Below are 21,396 nucleotides of genomic sequence, written 5' to 3' on the forward strand. Positions count from 1 at the left end.
TAATAACAAAACATAACTAAACGAGAAGAAAGTATTTCATCAAACCTCTCTAACTCTACAGATTTTTTTTTTTTTTTTGAGATAATTATTCAACATGAATTTGTATAATTAACTCGTTCATTGTCTTGCAATACTGTTAACAAAGGCTTAGCACATCTCTGAACCTTTTAAAGAACTACTAGTCTTGAGATTCAAAAGTCAGTCAAAAAAGTTTTAAAAAAAAAAAAAAAAATCAGCTCACGATAGCACAGTTCGGAATCTCAGGGCAGGAATGAAGTGGTACACCAAATCCATACGGACCATACGGCATTTAACATGTAATGTGTGTATACGCATACTTGATCTTCTTTTAAAATAGTAAAGGAATTTATTACTATTTTCTACTGCTACAACTATAGATAATCTTTACTTTTCTCTTTGGTTAAAGGTGAAGGGGCACATTAAGCCAACATCTTACATATATTAAGGATGGTGGTAATTGTCAAAGTATTAATGTAAGCTTTGCTTTAACCCAGAAGTCAGTTCAACCGGAAAGATAAGTTTGAATTAATTAATTAATTTTATATATATCCTCTATGATTTCCCTGCTTCAGTTGTATCAGTATCTTCTGTTTCACTGCCTAATTTGACAATATCTTCAACTAGTATCCTTCCTTCTGTTGCAAGGAAACATCAAAAAATTAACAGTCATATTAATTAGTTATAACAAGTTAATGACGTTTGAAAATCAATCTGGAGAATGAAGAAAAAAATCACTTATATGAAAGATTTTAGACATAAATTGCCATTTCGTGATGCTCACTCCTTTAACTTTTATCCGAAACAGCAATTGAAACTGGCTCATATTCCACTTTTCTCACATCAAAATTTTCTTTTCTTTTTCCTGTGTTGTTAATTGTTATAACTTTGAATTGAAGACAATTCCGACAATAGCTAATTAAGATGATAAAGAATGATTTTGTCTCCAATAGGTACAAGTATATATGCCTATAACATCCCCATATTGAGTTCCCCAGTTGAGTAAGATATGTTGATGGATATTTAAGATCTACATTTCTATATATAAAAAGCATGAATGCGTGTAGCCACAGTAACTACATTGTTTTTTAGTTTGTTCAATTGACACTGTAGCTATAAATTTTTTTTTTCCAGTCATTGGTTTGTGCTTTTTTTTTTTTTCTTTTAAATATTTATATAAGCTGGCATATATATTGGTACATTGACACAACAAACTTTACAATATTTTCATAATTACTAAAGTGTCAATTTCTTAGAAGTCAAAATAAAATAATAAAATATGAGACTGTAACCAACTACGATTGAAAATAAATGTTTTGTAAAAACGTTATAACACTTGTTGTGTGAATGTATAAAAGTTACATTACTTTTTTAGTTTGCTTAATATGTACTGTTAATCACTTCCTTGAATTTTTTTTTTTTCTTTTCAATCATCAGTTTGTGCTCTTTTTTAAAATTAAAAAATATATATATTTATATGAGTTGACATCTATATTGTTATACTGATACAACAAATTTCACAATTATTGAGATATCAATTTCTTATAGGTCGAAATAAAATAATAAAATATGAGACTGTGACCAACTACAACTGAAAATAAATATTTTGTGAAAATATTGTAATACTTGTTATCACAATATTTTCACAATTGTTGAAATCTTAGTTTCTTATAAATCAAATAAAAAAATAATAAGTCCACAACATTTTTATATTAATTTCATAACAAATCATAGGTAAGCTACTATTGATAAATAAAAAAATAATATAAGTCGTGGGTCTATTTTAAAACCAATAACAACTTGTCATCTAGAATTTGTAAAGAAAAAATTATGAAGATAACATTTATATAAAATAAATAATAATATATCAGACCGAAACTAAGGTGTTGGCTAATCGGCTTCGTAGGGTGGCGCATGGGCTTATTTCGGATTCTCAAAATGCTTTTGTGAAGGGCAGACAAATTTTGGACTCTGTATTAATTGCTTCTGAATGTATTGATAGTAGACTGAAATCAGGAATTCCAAGTGTGTTGTGTAAATTGGATGTGGAGAAGGCGTGTGATCATGTGAGTTGGGATTTTTTAATATATATGCTTAAGCACTATGGGTTCTCAGAGAAATGGAGAAAATGGATAAAGTATTACATTTCAACTGTAAAATTTTCCTCTTGATTAATGGTAGTCCATCTGATTTCTTTGGAAGTTCTAGGGGGATTCGGCAAGAGGTCTCATTATCTCCATTGTTGTTTGATATTGTAATGGAGGCATTAAATCGTATGTTGGATGTGGCTGGCTCCACTAGGCAATTCTCAGGCTTTCCTCTGGGTAGTATGGCTGGTCCATCAGTGATGGTGTCTCACTTTTTATTTATAGATGACACTCCGATTTTTTGTGATGCCAAACCTTTTCAAATTGCTAATTTAAGGGCGATTCTTGCTAGATTTGAGGTAACAGAGCTTCATATTGACTTGGGGAAATCTGAGTTAGTGCCTGTTGGTGTGGTGCATAATATGGAGGCTTTGGTGGGTCTATTAGGGTGTGGGCAATCTTCTCTGCCCTTGAAATATTTGGGTCTTCCATTAGGTGCTAAGTTTAAGGATTTATCTATTTGGAATCCTATCCTAGAGACAAATGGAGAGGAGATTAGCAGGTTGAAAGAGGCTATATTTATCTAAAGGGGGTAAGGTGACACTCATCAAAAGCTCACTATCGTCTTTACCTAAATACTTCCTTTCCCTTTTTCCTTTACCGGGTAAGGTGGCAAAACGTATGGAAAATTACAAAGAGATTTTCTGTGGAATGAAATTGGAGGTGAACCTAAAATACATTTAGTTATATGGGCCAAGGTATGTAAGCCTTTGCAAGTTGGGGGGCTGAGTATAAGACGTTTGGGAAGCTTTAATTCTGCCCTGTTAGGAAAATGGTTGTAGAGGTATGGCATGGAGACTGATGCTTTATGAAGGAGGGTTATAGAGGCAAAATATGGGAATATTTGGGGTGGTTAGTGTAAGAAGACGGTGACAAGTCCTTATTGGGTCAGCTTGTGGAGATACATTAGAAGCATGTGTGGTGCAGGGATAATACTTTCCAAAAGGCTTTCTAGAGCTTTATTATCTTAGTAGGTCAAAGGATTCCTGGTGGCTAAAGTTATGGGTTGGTCTGCTAGGAGGTTTCACTGGAATGTGCAATTTCGTCGTCCACCACAAGATTGGGAAGAAGAAGCCTTTGATCGGTTTATGGGGTTGGTCTATTCTTCGAAAGTGCAAGGGAAGCCTGCAAGGAATAGAGGTTTTGAGGTTAGAGGTTATTATAGCTCCTTCTACCCTCCTACTCTTGTATCCTTCCCATGGAGAATGATATGGCAATCAAAGATCCCTCCAATGGTAGCTTTCTTTTCTTGGTCTGCTTCTATAGGTAAGATCTTAACAACAAACAACATTTGTAAAAGACGTGTGTTAGTGCTTGATTAGTGATATATGTGTAAGAGTTGTGGGGAGTTGGTGGATCATCTTCTGCCTCATTGCCCCATAGCTTGGTAGCTTGGGAGTTGTGGTCTTTGGTTTTCTGCTTGTTTGGTATTCAATGGGTTATGCCTCATACTATTCTTGAGTTGTTTGAGACTTGGCGAGGGAAGTTTGTGCGACATCATCACATAGATGTTTGGAGATTAGTGCCTCATTGCTTGATTTGGTGCATTTGGCATGAAAGGAATGCTAGAAACTTTAAGGGATGTGAACGTTCTTTGCTAGAGATTAAGTCTTTTTTCTTGCACACTCTCTTTGAATGGAGTGTGATCTTTTCTCATTTTTCTTGTTCTTCTTTTCCTATTTTTCTTGATCGGTGTACTTTTGGTTCTTGATTTGTGTCCTCATAGTACATCCCAATGTACTCGGCTAGGCACTTTTTCTACTATTAATAATATTTTTACATTACTTATTAAAATAAAATAAAAAACCCGTAACTTACCACGGTTGAAAATAAAGGTATCGTAAAAATATTGTGACATTTTGCTGTGTCCCTAGACTTCGTTTTAGTTTAGTAAAATTTGGTGAGCAAAAATTTACTGTTTCACGCACAATTTTCTTTTGTTGGTTTTTTGTTTGTTGTTTCTTTTAATGCACAGTTTAAAGTGGTTGTCCCAATAAAAACCAATAACAATTTACCACCTAAAATTTGTTGTGAAAAGATTTGTTGTGAAAATATTGTGGATTTAGCATTACTCTAAAATAAAATTATAAAAGATCATACCAAGACCCACCATAGCTAAAATAAAGGTACAGAGAAAATATCATGACATTTATTGTATTTCTGACTTTTTTTTCTTGTTTAGCCAATTTGTTGAGCCAAAATTCATAGTTTTACGAACAGTTAGGTTGACTTTTTTTTTTAACACATTGGTTAAAGTAAAAAACACATAATTATACTAAAAAAATTAATTATGGAAAAAAAGTACTTTTTTCCTTAATGTTTGAGGTAGTTTCATCCCCCAACTTTAAAGTTGAGTAATTTCCTCTTTTTATATTTTGTAGACAAGTATATAGTCCATGATGTTACTCTCTTAGTTATACCTTAACAAAATCTTATGATTCCTAGAATATTTCATTATACAATATCTAAAATGCTTCACGAAATTTTAATGTTCCAAAAATTTTCTTCATGTATTTTTGAGTTTTATGTGTTAGTCATACTTAGAAAGTAAAAATGGTGATGTATGATGTTCTATTTGTTACCTAGAGGATACTAATTTATTAGTAGTTTAAATCTTCTAGATTCATAATTTTATCTAATAGAAACTTCAATAACATATATTCTTTGTTATTTTGTTCTTTTTTTATTTGTTTTCTTTCTTAAAAATGTGTTCATTAAAAGTGAAATAAGCTAAGCATCGTAGTTAGACTCATAAAATAAAATGACAAGAAATGAAGTATGAATAACAAAATATCCATTGCAAATGGTTATAGGTATTTAATTTGATGAAGAGTTTCAATTATAGTATATGTCATCATTTATTGCGAAAATTTAAATATGATGACAATATTTTATCAAACCTTAGTTATTTATTGTTGGAAGATGACAACATTTGTTATCATTCTTAGTAGAATTTTTTTGATAGTAAATAAATACTATCTTTAATAAATAGGTTTTACGAAATGATAAAGTATTTTATATCAAATGATACCACATCATCCGTATCAATATCCAATAAATGAGGGACATGTGTACAAAAATAACTACCCACTAACACATGTTTTTCAATTGTTAGTGAGCTAGTTATTTTTTCTAACATGTCTCACACTTGATTGAATTTTGATATTGCTGACATAGTATCATTTGATACCAAATATCTTCTCCTAAGAAATTATCATACTAAATAGATAGTCATATGTTAAATAACTATTCTAAATTTAAATATATGGTTTGATACTACTTCAAAAAAAAAAAAATTCTATCTTAAATTTTCTCACTTAATTTCTCACTCAAGGGTCAACGCGTGCCTTGCCTTGCCCTTACTAGTATTATCAGAAGAGAGAAACCACTGACCTTTATCCTTGGAAAGGTTGCTGATAAGTTCCTGAATACCCTCCTTGTCCAAGGTGTCCTTGAGGTATGCAGCAGCAGATGCAACCTCCTCAGGTGTCACTTTACCGTCATAATCCCTGGCATAAAAAATGACAAAAATGAGTTAACTTGAAAGAATTCCAATGGGGAATGACACTAAATTCTCAAGAAAGAAGATAGCTGGAGTTGACAATCTAAAAGCTTATCTGTAAACTACTGATGGTTATTATTGCTTATCGACATCAGGTGCATGTGCAGAAGGATTCAAAAGTACGCCTACCATGTGACTTATTAGAAGACTAACAAACTGCACTGGTGCATTATGGGAAGTATTGATCTTTAGGGTAAAAGAGCAATATTTTAGGAAAGGTGATGTAGAAGATCAATACTAATAAATGATTTTGTGTTTGCTTGATATAGAAGAGCAGGTGATGTACGAAAAAATTCAGTGCAAGTACAACAAATCTCAAATCTGGAGCCTTAATTTCAGAAGACTGCTAAAATATGAAATAGGATCATCAGTATTTCTTTGATCTGGTTCTCTGGTCAACAGGACGAGGATGAATTTGGAGTTTCACCACTTAAAAGTTTGACTCTATTTTCCCCCCTATTTTACTTCAAGTTGGCTGTTCCAAGAAAGTTCACATGCTAGGAGGTTTGGTCCCCTCTATATTGCATCAACTAGCTTTAAGCCATAGACGCATCCTTCAGGACGAACATGGTTCCAATGGAACAGTCATAAGATATTTTCTTTCCAATAATTGAAGCTCTCAAGAGCCCATTATTTATTTTGTTGTGGTTTCATATGCTATCCAGACAACAAGATATCTCTCTCTATACAGGCATCACCTAAAGTAAAAAGTACTCACTAATCAGCATGCATGAAGACAAGGGATACCTGAAAGGCTTGTATTCCTGCTATTTTGTTAGAACATTAAGACATGGAATCAGCATACAATATGCAATGCTGCAGTTATAAAAGTAAAAGTAGAGGATACAATTAGTTTTCAGCAACTATAAACACTTGACAGGCAGTGCGTCTTCTTCTTCTTCTTCTTTTTTTTGTTTTTTTCGGAACCATTTAAACAATAGCTAGCATTTTGGTGTCAGTTTTGCTTCAATTCTGTAATTCTATACGCTATTATATAATCTAAAAACATCCTATATGCACACATCATAACTGTGAACAAAAGTTCTGTAGCAAATTCAATGTAGTATCAACTGTCAAAAGATATGGTACTAAATGGCAACAAACCTGTCCAGCAACCGCCAACGATCTCCAATTTTTGCATCAACATCATCAATTTCCTTTTCAAGCTTGTGGAGCATAGCATCAACCTGAAACATGAACATCCAGTAACATGTTGTAACTTGCCAATTGCACAAAGAAATAAAGTTGATGATACTACAATTGGGACAAAAATCAAGAATCAAAATTAAGATTGCAGCTTTATAACAAGACTAGTTAGGGTGGCACATGCTACCTCTTGAGTGAGAAAATTAAGATAAAATTTCTTTTTGAAGAAGTATGAAAAATGTGTCATACAAAGTTAATCTCATTCATATAAGAATTTTGATCACACAAAAAGTTATGGTTGCTTTTTAACATATGAATATCTATTTTATTATAATAGTTTCTTAGTACTTATTTGCTAAAGGAAATATTCACTCACTAAAACTTCTAAGAACGATAACAAATATCATCATCTTCCAACAATAAGCAACTAATTTTTGCTAAGATATTGCCACAACATTTAAATTTTCGTGATAAATGATGTCATATGCTACAATTGAACCTCTTCATCAAAGACCTTCAACCATATACAATGAAAATTTTGTCATTCATATTTTCTTCTTTATCATTCTACATGAGTCTAGGTGCAATATTTAGCTTAGATTTTAATGAACACCCATTTTAGGCAAGAAAAGAAACAAAAATAAATAAATAAAAAAGATAACAAAAGGCATATGTCATCAAATTTTCCATTAGATAAATTATAAGTTTGGAAGATTTAAACTTAGAAAATCAATGTTCTCTAGGCAATAAATAAAACACCTTATATCACCATTCTAACTTTCTAAGCATTACTATCATCTAAAACTCAAAATACGTGAAGAAAATTTTTGGAATGTTAAAATTTAGTGGGAGAATTTTAGAAATTACACAATGGAATATTTTAAGAATCATAAGCTTTCATTAGGGTTTAACTAAGAGAATAAAAATATGACATATTTTCTCTTTTCCAAAATATTAAGGGGGAAATTGCTTGATTTTTAAAGTTTAAGAAGGAATTGTGAACTACCAAACATAAACGACGAAAAATATTTTACTTACTTCAAGCTTTTTTTTTTCATTTTTTGTAAAACTGTGTTTTTACTTTAATGGTGCATAAAGATAAAAATACAATAAAAAATACAAAAAGTCAACCTAAGAACTGTAGGTGAAATAATGCATTTTGGCTCAATAAAGTTGACTAAACCAAAAATAATTTATAGAAACACGACAGAATGATATAACATTTTCATAATACCTTTATAATTTTGTTATATTTTATTTTCACTTGTAGAAAATTGACACTTCAACAGTTGTGAAAAATAGTATAACGACAACAAGATGTCTTAACATTTTCACAAGAGAAATGCTATGTCCACAACATTTTTACAACAAATCATAAGTAGTAGGTTGTTACGATTTGTTATTGGTGGGCAAAAAAGTAATTTCATTCGTAGATTTTTTTTTTTTTTTGATAAGTAAGAGTGATATATATATATATACACACACACGAAAGGCTACTCTATGCATGAAAAACATAGAGCAAACCTAGAAAAAAACAAGAGGAAGAAAACAGAACAAAAATAAAAAAGAAAACCAAACAACAGAAAAACTACAAAAGAGAAAGGGAGCTAAAAAAAAGAAGGGAGAGAGTCACTAGTTGTGAGTCCCCAAGCCCTAGACCAATCAAAAAGAGTCCCACTAAAAGAAGCAAGCAACTGATCACCAGTGCTATCCAAATCCTCAAAAGTCCGCTGATTCCGCTCCTTCCAAACACACCATAGGATGCTCAATAGAACTAAATTCCAAATCTGAGACGAGTGCTTCCCCAACCAATTCCACCAGCCAAAAAGCAAATCTGGGATCGATCTAGGTATAACCCAAGACAAGCCAAAAGTTCTAAAGACAAAACTCCATAACCGATAAGCCATCTCACAATGAAGAAGTGGTCTACGGTCTCTCCACAATGACGGCACATAATGCACCAATCCACAAAATCCAATCTCCTCAATCTCAAGTTATCACCCGTTAGGATCTTATTCCAAGCTGCACACCAAACAAATAAAGAAACTCGCCTAGGGGCTTTTACTCTCCATATAGCTTTCCAAGGAAAGACAATTGAGGGACAATCTCTTAATCTATTATAGAACGACCAGATGTCAAATTCCCCATTAGGCTTTAACTTCCATCTCATCCGGTCTCCAACATCCCTCGGAGAAGTATTAGCTCCCAATAAACGAAGGAAATGCAGCCCTTCATCCATCTCCCAATCCTCAAATACTCTAATATAACGAACATTCCAAATTCTTCTTTCCTCCGCCCCCTGCCTAGACAAAGAAGCTTCTACAGAAATCTCCTTATCAATGGCAATACCATACAACCTTGGGAAGGCCAATTGAAATGGTTGATCCCCATACCACCCATCTTGCCAAAACCTCACTCTATTCCACAATCCAACCACAAGCTGACAATTTTTGCTGAAATCCTCCCATCCCATGCGAATACCTCTCCACAAGCCACACCCATGAACTCCCCTACCCAGCTTTAAGGTCCAACCCCCCCAATCTTCCCCAAATTTTGAAGCTACCACCCTCCTCCATAACCGATCCTCCTCCTTTCCAAACCGCCACAACCATTTTCTCACTAAGGCCTTATTGAAAGTAGTAAGTTTCCTCATCCCCAAACCGTCATTGGCTATAGGAGCACAAACTATATCCCAACCTGCCAGATGAGACTTGCTAACGCTCCATAGAAAGTCCCTTTGCAACTTTTCAATTTTATTGGCCACATGAGTAGGAATGGTAAATAACGATAGAAAATAAGTAGGAAGACTAGATAGCGTACTCTTGAGTAACATCAATCGACTCCCCTTAGACAAGTACAACTTCTTCCACTCGGCTAATTTCCGCTCAAATTTTTCCAAAATTGGATTCCAAATAGAAGGGGAATGATGAGAAGACCCCAGCGGCATGCCAAAATAAGACATAGGCAAGGATCCAACTCTGCAGCCCAAAATTTCAGCCAGGACATGCACATCAACAACCTCCCCTATTGGAACCATTTCACTCTTATGCACATTTACCTTCAAACCTGTTACCGCCTGAAAACAAAGTAACAACAATCGAATATGCAAAATTTGCTCCACATTTGCATCACAAAATAGGATAGTATCGTCTGCAAACAATAGATATGAAACACATTCCCCACCACCCCTCCTACCCTCAACTTTAAAACCACGGATCAAACCAGCTCCCTCCACTCTTCTCAACATCCTACTAAACACCTCCATCATGATCAAAAACAGCATAGGAGATAGCGGATCTCCTTGTCTTAAACCCCTTGAACTACCAAAGAAATCAGCTAGAGACCCATTAATCAAAACAGAGAACTGAACTGTGGATATACAAGTACAGATCCACTTACACCACTTCGCCCCAAAGCCCATTATGTTCAACAAATACAGCAAAGCCTCCCAATTCACATGATCGTAGGCTTTCTCAATATCAAGTTTACAAATGACTCCAGGAACCCTATTCGTCCCTCGGCTATCCACACACTCATTTGCAATAAGAACCGAGTCAAGAATTTGTCTCCCACCCACAAAACCATTCTGAGTCTCAGAGATCAACTGATCTAAAACCACTCTCAACCGATTTGCCAAAACCTTAGCCAAGATTTTATACACACTCCCCACCAAGCTAATAGGGCGGAAATCTCTAATATTAGAGGCGTCATTCTTTTTAGGAATTAAAGCAAGGAAGGTAGCATTAAGGGATTTTTCAAACTTACAATGTTGAAAAAACTCTTCAAAGACCGCAAGGACGTCTTTCTCCACTATTCTCCAACAATGATGAATTAATAACAACTTACCACCTACGGTTTGTTATGAAAGTGTTATGAAAAAAGTTGTGGATGTAACACTTATTTTTTCAGAATACCTTTATTTTTGGTTGTGATTGGTTGTAGTATGATATTTTGTTTTGACCTATAAGGAATTAACACCTCAACAATTATAACAATTTGTTGTGTGAATAATAAACAATTTGTTGCCTGAATATATTATTATTATTATTATTATGAGTAATACTACAGACACAAACTAATTTATAACATTTTTACAAACTGCTAATGTGGTTTTAGTAATTTTCAAATAATTATTGGTAAACATAAATGTGATGTTAGCAGTTGACCCATATTAGAACTAATAATAATTTGCCACATCAATAGTTTGTAAAATTGTTGTAGATTAGTTTGTGGTTGCATTATTATTATTATTATTATTATTATTATTTAAAAATTAAAAATTAAAAATAAAAGAGTTGAACGGGGGATATTACCCCCAAAAAAAAGCCAGTGAACAGTGAAAATTGAACAAACTAAAAAAAAAAATTTTAAAAAAAAACTGTAGCTATTATATATAGAAACGTTATAATCTAGTTATTACCCTGTCTATAAGTGCTGAAGAAACCTTCTGATCCGCAGCAGTCTCAGCAGCATGGTCACTGTCCTCCCTGGCAGCTTTATATGCTTTTTTAGCTTGTTCTTCACCATCTGTACCCTCTTTCTCCACCACGCTGTTATACAGGCCTATCTGGAAATGATATTAACGACAAATAAGTATAACCAACAGCATAATAACGAGAAAAATACAAGGTTACAAATGAGAAAGCAAAAGCAAATAAAACCTGGCAAACTTCTACACCTTAACTACTTGTTATTTCTATACATCAGCATGAAAATTACATAGTAAATATTTTTGTTTTATTGTACAGTTTATAACATAATTCAAGGGGAAATGACAGTATCACCCATGTGGCAGTGACCATGGGTGATGTAGCTGATGCTCAAGATCATCAGCTACACATAATTCTAAAATAAGAGAAACGTGTGATGATGATGAAGAGTACTCAAGTATCATTCTACAGATCACAAAGTTGGTCTCCACTAACAATTTCCAATAACAAACTACAGGGAGGGAGACTATACCTAGAAGACAAATTTTCACAAGACCCTTCGTGGAAGAGAAAGAAATTATATAAAGAAAAAAAAATGAAGATTTTTGGGGAAAAAAAAAAAGCGTAGTTAGAAACTTTTTGCACAGCATGACCACCTCAATCTTGCAACCAGTGCAAAATACCAGATGACAGCTAGTAATCATGGTCTGGCTTTAACGTTGGAAAATTCCATTGGGATAACCCAAGGAAAATTTTATATATTATAATAAGAAAAAAAAGATGTATAAATAAAAAGCTACCTTATGTGAAGAGCTCAAAGCAGTCGAAAAAAAATTAAAAGGAAAAAAGAACAAAGAAGAAATTAATTACAAACAGGGAAAGAACTAAGGAACAAGAGGAGGGAATCACTAGATGCGAGTCCCCAAACTCAAGACCAGTCAAATAGAGAACCACTAAAGGAAGCAAGCAACTAATCTCTTGATCTATCCAAGTCCTCAAATGTCCGTTGATTACGCTCCTTCTATATACACCACATTAAGCAAAACGGAACTAAATTCCAAATACTTGATGAGTGTTTCCCCAACCAATTCCACCAACCAAAGAACATCTGAGACCATTTTTGGTAAGACCCACGATACCTCAAATGATTTAAAAGCAAGGCTCCACAACCGATGAGCCTTCTCGCAATAAAGTAGCAAATGATCCACAGTCTCTCTACAACGACACATAGCACACCAATCAACAAAATCAAATCCCTACGTCTCAAATTATCACCTATAAGAATCTTATCCTAAGCTATGGTCCAAGTAAAAAATGAAACTCGCCAAGGAGCCTTAACTTTCCAAATACCTTCCCAAGGAAAAATGACAAAGAAAGAACTTCTCAATTCATCATGAAATAAACGAATGTCAAAATCCCTTTCGTCTTTCAACTTCCATCACATTCGATCCCCAAAGGTGTATTAGATTCCAACATATGAAGGAAAGCCACCACTAAATCCAACTCCCAATCATTTAGATCCCGAGTGAAACGCACATCCCAACTTCTCCTTTCCCCCACCCCCTACCTTGCCAAGGACAAGTCTACTGAGGCCTCTCTATTAGTGGCAATCTCATACAATACCAGGAATGCCAATTGAAGAGGTTGATCCCCACACCACCAATCCTGCCAAAATTTCACTCAATTCCCCACCCCAATCTCAAACTGAGTGTTTTTTCTAAAAGCCTCCCAATCCATACAGAGATCTCTCCATAACCCACGCCCATGAACACCACTACCCAGTTTGAAAGTCCATCCTCCCCACTCTTCCCCAAACTTCAAAGCTACCACCCTTCTCCAAAGCCGAGTCTCCTCAACCCCAAAACACTACAACCACTTCCCTATTAAGGCTTTATTAATGGTAGTCAATTTCCTTATTACTAATCCACCATTGGCCATAGGAGCACACACTTCATCCCATCCTACCAAATGTGATTTGGAATTGCCCCATAAGAAGTCCCATTGCAACTTCTCAATTTTATTAACCACGTGAGTAGGAATGGTGAAAAGTTATAAGAAATAAGGAGGAAGGCTAGATAATGTAATCTTAAGGAACATCAATCTACCACCTTTTAACAAATACAACTTCTTCCACCCGGCCAACTTTCGCTCAATTTTTTCCAATATAGGATTCCAAATTGAGGTGACTTATGAGAAGCCCCCAATGGCATGCCTATAAAAGACATAGGCAAAGTCCCAACCCCACAGCCCAAAATCTCTGCCAAAGTGTGCACATTACTAACCTCACCTATTGGAACCATTTCACTCTTACACACATTAACCTTCAAACTTGTCACAACCTGAAAACAAAGTAGCAACATCCTTTTATGAAGGATTTGCCCGCTTCTGCATCACAAAAAAATCACAAAAAAGAGTTGTATCATTGGCAAACAAGAAATGTGAAACACATTTCCCACCACCCCACCTATCATCAACTTTGAAACCTCCAAGTAAGCCTACTACCTCCACTCTCTTTTTTTTTTTTTTTGATAAGTGAGCCTACTCCTTCTATTCTCATCAACAACCTATTAAATACCTCCATCATAATCAAAAACATAGGAAATAGTGGGCCCCCTTGTCTCAATCCCCTCAAACTGCCAAAAAAAAATCAGCTGGAGACCCGCTAATTAAAACATAGAATTGAACTGTAGATATACAAGTACATATCCAATTACGTCACTTCACCCCAAAGCCCGTTGTCATCAACTATATACTTGTGTTTTGGTCTCTCTTTTTTGGAACAAATTTCTTATCAACCACTATTGAAGAAATTGAAGTTCTTATTTTTGAATTGTGAAGACATCATATGTGTGGATTTTAGCTTTGAATTCATTCTCTACTTCGAACTTGTTAGAATTCCTGGACAACATGAATTTCAAATAATACCTATAATATATTTTTCTTTTCTTTTTTGGCACTTCCTTTGTATATTTTCCGTGTTTTGGGGTAGCCATCGATTTTTGTGCTTTTTTAAATTTAAAAAAAAATTTTAAAAAGGTGGAGATTGCACTTTTGGGAAGTGATACTAGCATCATATTCCCTGAATCTTCAAATAAAGATACTGCCACTTTTCTAGGACTTAAAAAGCTAAAACATAATGGTCCATAAGTTAGATTTACAAATTAGTTAGCTTACCTCCTTTTTGACAAGTCGTAGGAACTCTTCTCGCTCCCTGCTTACTGACTAAAATGAGAAGCAGAAAAAGCAAATCAGGAATCTACATTAAATAAAATAAAAGACAAACTATGATAGGGTAGCACATCATCAACATTAATGGAGCCAAATAAATAGAAATTCCCTTGAATTTTAATGTTGATAATCATAACTGTTCAAGTAATCTATAACAGTATAAATAGATATTCAATGAACTTTATAGATAAATATCTTCTAAATCTGGTTTAAAATAAAGGAGCCAAATAACTTATTTTTTCACATGAATTTTAATGGTGGATAGCAATGGATACATGGGCAACATAGAGCACCCAATTTTTTTAAGGAAAAAGGATTTTAAATTATTATTTTTCATTTTTTTTCTTTAATCTTTTGCATAATAACCCTTGACCAATTAAATATCTTAAGTTGTTACAAAGTTTCACCTGTATAGAAAAAATTGGGTGAGGCCCCATCAAGATGATAGGGTGATACCCTATCAAAGTATCTCCCATGAAATAACAATTATATGACTTATACAAGCCTTTTGAAATCTAATTACTTCCAATCCTTACAGATGCTGAAGCCAAAACAGCCAATGCACGACTGAGCTCACAAAGCTGCTCCACTTTCTCCATTGTTTTCACTCTTGCCTGTTCTCGTGCTTCACTAGCTGTTGCTGTAGTCATCTCTTCCAACGCGAAATCCTTTTGACTGCTGGCAGATTCCTTCATCCTGGCCTGCTCCTCTTCCTCTTCCTCTTCTTCTTCCTATATATTAAATTATTTAAAAGCATTAACCAAAGAGCAAAGCTTTAGGATATGATAAACACCAGACCTAGAAACTAAAGAACTATGTAAGTTTCATTGCAACAGAATTACATTTTCCTTCTGCAATAATCATCTTACAATATAGTAAAGCTCTTTTCAATTATAATTGATATGCTTCAGAAGGTGTAATGAAAATTTTTCGTTAAAAACTAGAACAAGATTTTTCAGTTAGACATGGCATATACAAATTTCTGACACTTTATCCTTCTCATTTGTTTTAATACAAGTTTAGATAACTTGAGTTCATAATATCTGACAACTTTACAATTATGACTTTTTGTTAATATTAACAAAATTATGATGGAAATTTAAGTATGACATATGACGAAAAAGTTTAATAAATAACTTCAGTAAGGGTCAATAAATAGAACATCAAAAGTAAAAAATCCTATCTGCTTGTAGAATGAGTATCGATAATAGTTGTAAACAAAACTACAATCATGTACATAAAACAAATACCAATTCTCTAGCCCAACAAAAAGCCCCTGAAGATGACAAACATATCTAAGGCATAGTATAATCAACCTTGATCAATTCTTCCTGCATTTCTAGGAACTCCAACTTCCTCCTCCTTTCTGAAACAATATCTTCAGATGGCAAGGTTGTCACTTGAACAGTATCCACAACCTCATCTGGCAGAGAGGAGATTGCTTCTTGAACAACTTCCTCTGGCTTTTTACCAGACACAGAGAATGCTCTGCAGAGGGTAACAGACCACAATTAAGTAATTTAGATGTGGTTGTATGGTTTGAAAAGGAGATAACCAGGTGTAGCATTAAGATACCTAGAAAGAATCAAGAGGGAAGATGGAAGTGAGTGGTTGAGAGATAAATCCAACCAATCATGCAGCTGCAAACAGATAAACAACTCACATGCTTAAAGTCTTAAAAAAAAAAAAAATAAAACTATTTACATGCTTGAATACAGAGAAACTTCTGTACTCTCTATGAAGAGAGCAATATAAGAAAAAACTGAAAGGCAATAGCTAACTTTTCCAATGGCATCTTCAAAATATTATCACAAATAAGTTACAGACAATAGACAGGGTTTATTGCCATGAACCAATTAGGTTCAAAGTGATATAATCCCATAAAGGCATGAAAAATCCTCTGTTCTTGAAGCAAATTACTTGGGAAAACATAAGCTTGGCACACAGTGAGCTAAGGTATATTGGTTAGTTAAACAGCTCTGAGCAGAATTATTGGGTTAATGCTGACCATATCAAAAGAACACAAGAGTTGCTGATGGATGCAAGTCCCACGAACCGAGGATTTCAATTAAGTCTAAAGATTCTGATTCAGAACATTTCTTTTCAGTCACAACAACAACCAAGCCTTAGTTCCAAATTTTTTGGGATCAGCTATGAATCCTTGATAGATAAGTCAAGATCCGCCACATGTTACTTCTTTAATTAACATGTCCTTTTTTATTATTTCTACAAATGTTATTTTTGGTCTTCTCTAGATTTTTTGTTCCCTCCACTTGAATTAACTCATTCTTTCTCATTGGTGCATTAATCGCTCTCCTCTGAACATGACCAAACCATCTCAAGCATCTCTCCCTCATCTATTCATCAATTGAGGTCACTCCTATCTTTAAGCAAAAAAAAAATTAATTTTAAATCCTATCTTTCCGTTTATTTTTACTTATCCATCTTAACATTCCTATTTCAGCTACACTTATCTATGAATATCATGCTTCTTATCAGTCACAATCACTGAATCACCAAAAAAAAATAAAAGCATGTTCCTTTGTTTAGTCAGTGAAACAACAGAATATGTAAGATCAAGAACTAACCTGTTGCCGCATTTCCTCCACTGAAGATAATGCAAGCATTCCACGATCTCTACAGGCTTGACGAAGTTCTGCTTCTGAAAGGGACTCCACACCCTCAGCTTGAATCATCTTATCATCATTCTTGATCCTGCCAAACCCAAACAATATCATGATTTTAAAACTTCAATGTTTTACAATAGTCAAAGAAGTTTTTGTTTATCCCTCATTTTTAGCTCCTCTTGAATCCTCAAATGGCAATTAAATTCTTTAATTTCAATCTATATATTGCATATTTAACAAAGCAAGAAAAATTCGTAATAATGCATATAATTCAATAATATATTCACATATTATGATTAAAGTCCATCACATTCATTTATAAAAAGCCCAAAAGTTTTTACATATAATGACAAATCATATTGAGAAGGTGAATTATGTATAAATTTTAAAGAAAAAACAAACGCAAAAACACAACCATATAGACCACAATACTTTTTGGTCCCAAGATTGAAGTTATCCACCAAAAAATACCCCAAAAATATTCAAACACCAGAACTGTAACAGAAACACGAAACCCTCTATAATTGCCTCCAAAGGAACTCAAGGAAAATTACTGTTCCACAGTTTTTTCCCCCTATTTATACAAAACAATGGTCTTAGAAACATTTATTAAATTTTTTTTAAGTACTTATTCTGTTATTCATCACTAAATAATAACATGGCGAAAAGAAAAGTTTAATGAAGAATGTGAGTATCAAATTCAACCTTAATGGGTAAAAAAACAATTGCAAAGAATGCAAGCAGATTGGCAATAAATCCTTCAGTTTTTTATTTTTTTAGTGTGCAGATTGGCAATGATACAAAAGATATTTCACAAATGAATCTTCCTGTATGCACAATTAACCAATGCGGCAAAGACCAGTTGAGAGAGATTCAGAGGCCCACTGTCAAACACACTTGTCGAAGGTGGCCATATAAGGGACTTCTGACCAAATGACTTGCTGAAAGTCCAATGCCCAGACCAAAAATCATGCAAGCAAGCTAACAGAAAGTGGTTAGAGGAGGGAGGGGATGGGGAGAAAAAATAACATATATCTTACTCTTGCAGTCTTTTCCGAAGCATAAACCGCAGATATGCATCTGTTCCAAATGGGCTGATCCCCATATATTTGCACATGTTTACCAACCGAGGCCTGTATTTGACAACAAAATCAGGTACTTTTGTCAAATACTGAAGTGAAAACAAAACACCAATCGCCATAAGAGTTAGTGGGTTTTTTTAAAAAAATAACACTAAAAACCAAACTATTTTGTTAGTTAGCACACTTTTGAAACTATTTTGCTATCTAACAACTCGAGACCAGTAGACTTGATTTTGCAGTGCTAAATTGAGTATAATAAACTCAATTTCAACGACCTCAAAATCAAGCCAACAGTGCTCGAGTTCAGTATTGCAAAAAGAAAAATCTGACTAAGTGTGAAGAAGAAGAAGAAGAAGAAGAAGAAGAGGAAGAATCTGACAGAGAAGATGGAGGATCTGACCAAAGAAGAGGAACCCCACAATCAAAAAAATTAAAAAAAAAATACCCAGAAGAATCAGACTAAGTGAAGAAGAACGAAGAAGAAGCAGAATCTAACAGTAGCTTGATTTCTGAGTTCCAAGTTAGCATCCGAGTCGCAATCACGGCATTGATCAGGTGCTTGGGTTTATTGATTTTGCTGTGGGTTTGCTTGGGTTTTTGATTTCGTTGTGGGTTTGTTGATTTTGTTGTTTCTTCGATGTTCCTTGTCATTTTTGCTGAAGATCAGAGGGCATGGGTTTGCTGCTGTAGGGAGATTTGGGTTCAGAGCAGGGCATGGGATTCTGGGATCTGGGCTTTCAATATGGAACTCGAGTGCTTCACTATCGAGTATGAAACTCGAGTGTGAAACACTCAATTTCCAACTGAAACTCGACCCCTCCTGCCTCGATTTCAAAGAGAAAAATCAAGTCTAAAGGACTCAATTTGTTAGATTGCTAAATTGTTTTGAAACCTTGCTAACTAATGAAATTGTTTGAGGGATTTGGTTATTTAGAAGAAAAAAAAAATCCGAGTTAGTGACTTGATACTCAAGCAAGTCTAAACTAAAGAGAAAGAAATACTAACAAAATATGAAGTAATAAGAGAAAATACAACCTGCTGATGTTATCCAAAGTAAGCTCATCATTGAACAACTTAGCAAATCCTAAAATTTCATCATTGGAAACACGGCCACCTCTTCTGAACTATTTAACCACAAAACAAAAACAAACATAATGTATTACCAATAGAAAGAATGGTGTAAAGAGTAATTTAAACTCACTTGTTTATGAAAAGGAGAATATATAAATGGCATACCTCATTGATAAATTCATCAAGATCTTCCGCTGTCTTCTTAACATCTCCACTTCGAGAGTGTTGAATTTCCTTTGCCATTTCTTTCACTGTATCCTGAAGAAACTTTGCATATTCTATTCTTGCATTTAGCCTCCTTTTTAAAGCCTCCTACAAGTTAACCATTATAATTAAGACCAACAATCTCCTTGATAATGGGACTGCCAAATCTGAAGGGTATATACATAGACATGCATGTATATATCTATGTATATGTATTTGAGTGTGCCAGAATTGTGGGTACCCCGCTTCTATGAGGACTATTGATAAATGGGAACACAACACAGAGCAATTAGGTGAAACATTTGCTGATATTTTAAATAATTAAGGGTTAAGCAACAGTGACATAGATAGTTGGCATTCTTCTCTTTTCAAAAAAGATATAAACATCAATATATACCTTTATCTATTTTAGATCATCATGTTTGCTAACGGCATAATATGTAACGCCACAATTGTAGAGACAACTAGTTAATTGTTTTCATTTTCACCAGTCTTTGCCTGTTCAACCTTCAATAACATGCATATACCAACATAGATAAATAAAAAGTAATTCATTGGTCTTGTTATAACTTGCCCAGAAGAACCAACATGTTAGGTGCTCAGTGCTCAGGTAAATGAGACACCAAATAGTCAGTATAGCTCAAGCAAAAAACACTAAAATTTGCAGCTTGTGCAATAGTTGTGGAAATTCAGATGACACAAATCTATAGGAATCAATAGTTTAGCATTACATCCAACTAAATAACATAACTTGCAGACTGGCAGTGAAGAAGTTTTTTCTTCTATTTTTTTCACCTGAAGAATGCCAGCAGCATAATCAATAAATGTATTCTAACTTTCTCAAAAAGAGCCTATAAAATTGTTAAATCTTCACATGGAGTCAAATCTATGGTAGCTTGTTGAAAATCAAGCAGGAAAGGTATTTTTATCTTGTATTTTCTTAACTAATCATCAAACTCTGTATTTTTTTAGTACAATCATCAAACTCTTAATAAAACAGAACTTTCTTCATGAATAGTGTCTTAGATGTCCCATAAAGAAGACATAAATTGCTCCTCACTAAAAACTTTTAATAAGAATTAATCTAATTAAAATAGTTATACCAAAGATAAGTATTTGATCATGAATTAAAGTAAGAGGAAAAGATACCTAAAGAATCCATACAAAAACAAATAGTCAAACTCTCTTAGAAAGAATCCATAATGAAAGAATATATAACACTCACCATGTAATTATATTTAAACTCAATCCCTTAGCTACAGTACATTTTTAATAGAAAATTCCTAGAAGCAGTGTACATAGGAACCTTATAGACTAGTATGATTTGTCACAAAAATTCATGGGCAGTGCCCTAGACCAATGGATTAGCAATAAGGGTAAAACTTTTGGGCAACACCCTCTTATAAGGGTTATAAATAAATAAAAATTTAAAGAGCTGAAAAAGGGAAGAGACCAAAGAGGTTGGTTCATTGACCTCCAAAACTATGAAATAGGAATTGCATGTAGCTTACAAAGAGCATTTTGACAAACATTAGAACCATTACCTCTTCTTTCATCTTGTCCTGGAAGGTTGATGGTAACATATTGGGAAATAATTTCAGGAATACTGGCAGCAAGAACTCCATAAATGGAACTATAATAAAAACTGCAACAGGAACTAGCCTAAAAATGTCAGCTGTGGTGCGCGTGAGTTGCTGTCTCTCCCTTCTAGAAAGACTCTTCCCCTTAGCAAGCTTCAACAATAACCTTGAGCTGATCCTAACATCAGCCCAAAGTAGTTTTGTACCCAACCAATAGTGTTGCAATGTAGATTTAAATTCATCCTTCCAGTGGACCAACTTCGTAGCCCAGTCCTCCCTATACATACAATAAAAAAATAAG

The 21,396-nt window shown here is 34.1% G+C and overlaps 1 protein-coding gene across 2 annotated transcripts in view; it reads right to left on the reverse strand.

The window, feature by feature from the left end:
* Positions 1 to 309: 309 nt before the first annotated feature.
* The window catches only part of LOC142607345 (uncharacterized), a 29,802-nt gene continuing 8,715 nt past the window's right edge, over positions 310 to 21,396 (reverse strand). For both annotated transcript variants that reach the window (XM_075778794.1, XM_075778795.1), the window contains exons 3-15: positions 21,060 to 21,372; positions 19,477 to 19,623; positions 19,276 to 19,364; positions 18,199 to 18,291; positions 17,120 to 17,246; positions 16,107 to 16,171; positions 15,848 to 16,019; positions 15,068 to 15,262; positions 14,478 to 14,525; positions 11,294 to 11,440; positions 6,832 to 6,914; positions 5,559 to 5,674; positions 310 to 656 (exon numbers count right to left, since the gene is read on the reverse strand). In XM_075778794.1, coding sequence (XP_075634909.1) covers positions 574 to 656; positions 5,559 to 5,674; positions 6,832 to 6,914; positions 11,294 to 11,440; positions 14,478 to 14,525; positions 15,068 to 15,262; positions 15,848 to 16,019; positions 16,107 to 16,171; positions 17,120 to 17,246; positions 18,199 to 18,291; positions 19,276 to 19,364; positions 19,477 to 19,623; positions 21,060 to 21,372 — 1,678 coding nt within the window. In that variant the 3' untranslated portion in view covers positions 310 to 573. The remainder of the gene's footprint in view (positions 657 to 5,558; positions 5,675 to 6,831; positions 6,915 to 11,293; positions 11,441 to 14,477; positions 14,526 to 15,067; positions 15,263 to 15,847; positions 16,020 to 16,106; positions 16,172 to 17,119; positions 17,247 to 18,198; positions 18,292 to 19,275; positions 19,365 to 19,476; positions 19,624 to 21,059; positions 21,373 to 21,396) is intronic.

The sequence above is a fragment of the Castanea sativa genome, chromosome 8, assembly GCF_040712315.1.
Source record: "Castanea sativa cultivar Marrone di Chiusa Pesio chromosome 8, ASM4071231v1".
Classification (NCBI taxonomy): Eukaryota; Viridiplantae; Streptophyta; class Magnoliopsida; order Fagales; family Fagaceae; genus Castanea; species Castanea sativa.